The 3,646-nt window shown below is 28.3% G+C and overlaps 2 protein-coding genes across 2 annotated transcripts in view; both read left to right on the plus strand.

Moving 5' to 3' along the window:
• The window catches only part of LOC100575066 (peroxidase), a 14,916-nt gene that overhangs the window by 10,444 nt on the left and 826 nt on the right, over positions 1 to 3,646 (plus strand). The window lies entirely within an intron of this gene.
• LOC115033680 lies at positions 3,096 to 3,640 on the plus strand. The gene has a single exon (XM_029486820.1). It carries the CDS (start codon positions 3,149 to 3,151, stop codon positions 3,497 to 3,499), a length of 351 nt encoding a protein of 116 aa, XP_029342680.1. The 5' UTR covers positions 3,096 to 3,148; the 3' UTR covers positions 3,500 to 3,640.

Raw genomic sequence — 3,646 nt, forward strand, 5'->3', positions numbered from 1 at the left:
CATCAATATGACTATAAATGTATAACATTATTAACATTTTATACATTTTTATTTTAAATAGTATAGGTACCTATTATAATATAGGTAGGCATTATTCTAATTTTTTCATTTACTTACTCGACTCTGTTAACTGCTTTAATCCAAATTTCTTTAGTTTTTTTCTCGTGTACCCGATTTGGAAAATTATAAAATTTGATATTTGTACTATTTTTGTACGTATTATTGCAATTCACCACACAACAATTGTTATTAGATTTTTTATTCATATTTGATTATAAGGAAAATCAAAATACCTATGTGAAAAATAGTTTAGTTTAGTTAGCCATTACGTACAATACGTCCTACCTACGTAAAGCATAAATTAATTCGATTTTCGATTTATCAGTTATTAACATATATTATAATTTAATGAATTATATAGGTATCTATCAAAATATTTATAAATCACAATGGAAACATGTAAAATGTAATATTATTGTAGTATAACAAATAATACGATGCATTAAACATTAAATGTATTTATGTACATCACAATACGTTATGCGCAATGCGCTTGATTTGTTTCCCGGTAAAAGTAATCACATTGACTACGGGGAGCGCTAGGTGTACGACTGCACGGTCTCTATAATTCGTCAGTAAAAAATAGAGAAAAAAATTGTAAAGGAGTAGATAATTGAGAAATATTGTCAGGTAGAGGTACATTAGTATGTGGTCTTGTATTTTCATAAAATATCAAACTTCCTTTTTTCCACTTCATATTTTTGATATCCACTGGACGAGGTGTTTGTCTAACTGGAATACGGGATTGACTTGCTCGAGGACGAGTTTCGTTTACTTGAGGACGAATTTGCCTTACTGGACTAGGAGACTGATTTACTGGAGGTGTTTGTGCAGTTTCAGGAATTATAAAATATTGATTACCTTCATCAGTTACAAACTCTACTGGAAGGTTTTCAATGTCTAAATAATTTTCATTATCATCAACAAGATTTTCGTCTTCAATAAGATTTTCATCATCTGAATTCTCGAGCTCATCTTCACTAACGTCCCAGTTTGCGAGTAATACACCTATTTCTTCCTCATTCATGTTGTCTGAATTATTAATTTTTTCAATATAAAAAGTTGTAACACATCCTGTTATAAAATAAAATAAATAAGAAATATTATACACTTACGCGCAATGTTGCATAAATGCAACAATCTAATATTGATCAATATATCAATAATACCGTTTAGCCAGTTAATAAAATTATTAAAATAATAAAATACATAGTTACTTACTGTGAATAGAATTTTTTTTACTACTTAAATGTAATGAAAAACATTTTAAAAAAAAAATCGTTTATTTCGGGATTATCAACGATTTTGTTTATCACGTTATTATCAATAATATTATTTTGAAACTGTGTTTACTCGATAAAATAAGCATGCTACTGTTATTGAAATAAAAAAATAGATATTATTTAATCCAGTAGAGTGCTCCACATATATAATATATAGCCATAATATAAACGAAAAAAATATTGTTGCAAATATGCAACAACACGCATTGAAGGGCTAATTAAATGGGTTAGATAACCCAATTACATATTATTTACAAAATATAGAGTACAGTGATACAGATTAAATTACAATATACATAGTTCGTAAAGAAATGGAAACAAAATAAATGATAAAACAGTATGATGATAATTAATCTTAAGTTCTAAATAATAATGTATTATTGAATTAATAAATTGCCTAAGCTCTAAGGACTTTATTATAAAATAATAAATATAAAAAAAAATCATGATCATTATTTTGAAATTTTGAATGTATTATTAGGTTTTTAAATGTTAAAATTATTTAGTAAGTTTTACAATATTGTGCTTGAGAATATCATTTAAGCAGGAATCTATGTTTCAAACATATTTTACTCTGATTGTTTTGACATACTTTGTCAACATTTATTTTATACGAATGCACTTTAAAACTATTAGTATATTAGTGTAAAATATAAATATTAAACATTTGACAACAATTACACAAACACTGAAGACTGAACAAATCTGAGCAAACTGATCACCGAACACAATAGTTGAATAACTTGAATGGTCTAAATTCCGACTCGTAGTACAGATAGTACAGTACAATATTATCAGAGTATCACTATATAGCTATGTAATAAATATTCTATAATACTCTATAAATTTTAAAATAAATCTAATACGGGATCTGCCGGATAGCTGGATACGGGATAAATTAATTCTTGGATCGAATAAATAATTGAATAATACCAAGTATTATTAAGCAATTGGAAATTAATTATTTCGTTTAATGGAATACAATATATACCGTTTTGCGTTATGTTTTGTTTAATGATATAATCATATATTTTGTTAAACGTTACGTTTTGTTTTGTGTTATGTATTTATTTATGTTTATCGATTTTCGTTATAATTACGTTTACAAATTTCAATAGTTTTTTATTAAATATAACGTTATAATCATAACGTTATTATAACGTTTACAAGCCCTGATATTAAGTAATCTTAATTTTAAAATTATGTTGTATAAAACAGCACAAGCTACAATAATTGAAACCGCCGTCAGTGTGGAGTTGGCTAGACCTCTCCTTAAGCAAGGAAATTTTCTTTTCCACACACCGAAAACTCGTTCTATAATATTCCTTGTTTTAATTTGTGCTTTGTTGTAGTTTTTTTCTGAATTGGTAATATGATTTAGAAGTGGAGTGAAAAGATATGGTTTACAAGGATAACCTAAAAGGTATAAACACTAAATAGGTAAAACTGTCTAGTACGTATATTATAAAGGCTCATTTACATGGCGGCAGTAAACCTTGATAGTCGCAGTCACGACAGTCACTGGCAAGGAACTGTCATGGTGTAAATTATTTGGTAGTAACTGTCATGACACTATGATAGTACTGTCACACTATCTGCTGAGCTAGATAGTTGGCATTACTATCGCGCTTGCATGACAGCAGCTATCGTAGACTGTTATCGTGGAAACACTGTTCATTTAAACTGTCATACTGTCATAGTGTTATCTATTGCGTTATCATAGTGTTATAGCACGTGTCTACTAGAGTGTAATCGGTTAATTTTAAATTTTAAATTTTAAATATCATAAATTATAGTGAATAGTCATGTCCTCTAAGCTATTTGACACTATAGAATTTCTTAAAAGCTATGAAGAACATCCATGTTTGTGGAATAAGACCATACCAGATTTTCATAACCGATTAAAAAGAGATGCAGCCGAAGAACAATTGTTACCCATATCAGGTCTTGCCAACATCAAAGAACTTCATGCGAAAATTAGGAGTATTCGTGGTACGTACAACCAGGAAGTTGCGAAAATAAACAAATCTATGAGAACAGGATCTGGGACAAGTGATATATATAAGCCTAAATTACAATGGTTCTCATATGCCGACAGTTTTTTAAGAAAAAATGTTGATCTAAATATGCAGACTGAATCAAACTTGGTGAGTTGATTATTTTATTAATTTGATTTGTGTACTTCATAGATGGGGAGAGTATTGTACCTTGGTCTTATAATTAATATCAGACAAAAAATTAGTATTAAGGTCTGAAAAAATTACATTCTTTCAAAGTGGTATGAATGTACCTTGGACAAAATC

Source organism: Acyrthosiphon pisum, chromosome A1 (genome assembly GCF_005508785.2).
Source record: "Acyrthosiphon pisum isolate AL4f chromosome A1, pea_aphid_22Mar2018_4r6ur, whole genome shotgun sequence".
Classification (NCBI taxonomy): domain Eukaryota; kingdom Metazoa; phylum Arthropoda; class Insecta; order Hemiptera; family Aphididae; genus Acyrthosiphon; species Acyrthosiphon pisum.

Bases quoted from the DNA above. Each gene is read 5' to 3' on its own strand.
- LOC115033680 (XM_029486820.1), top strand. From the start codon at position 3,149: ATGTCCTCTAAGCTATTTGACACTATAGAATTTCTTAAAAGCTATGAA.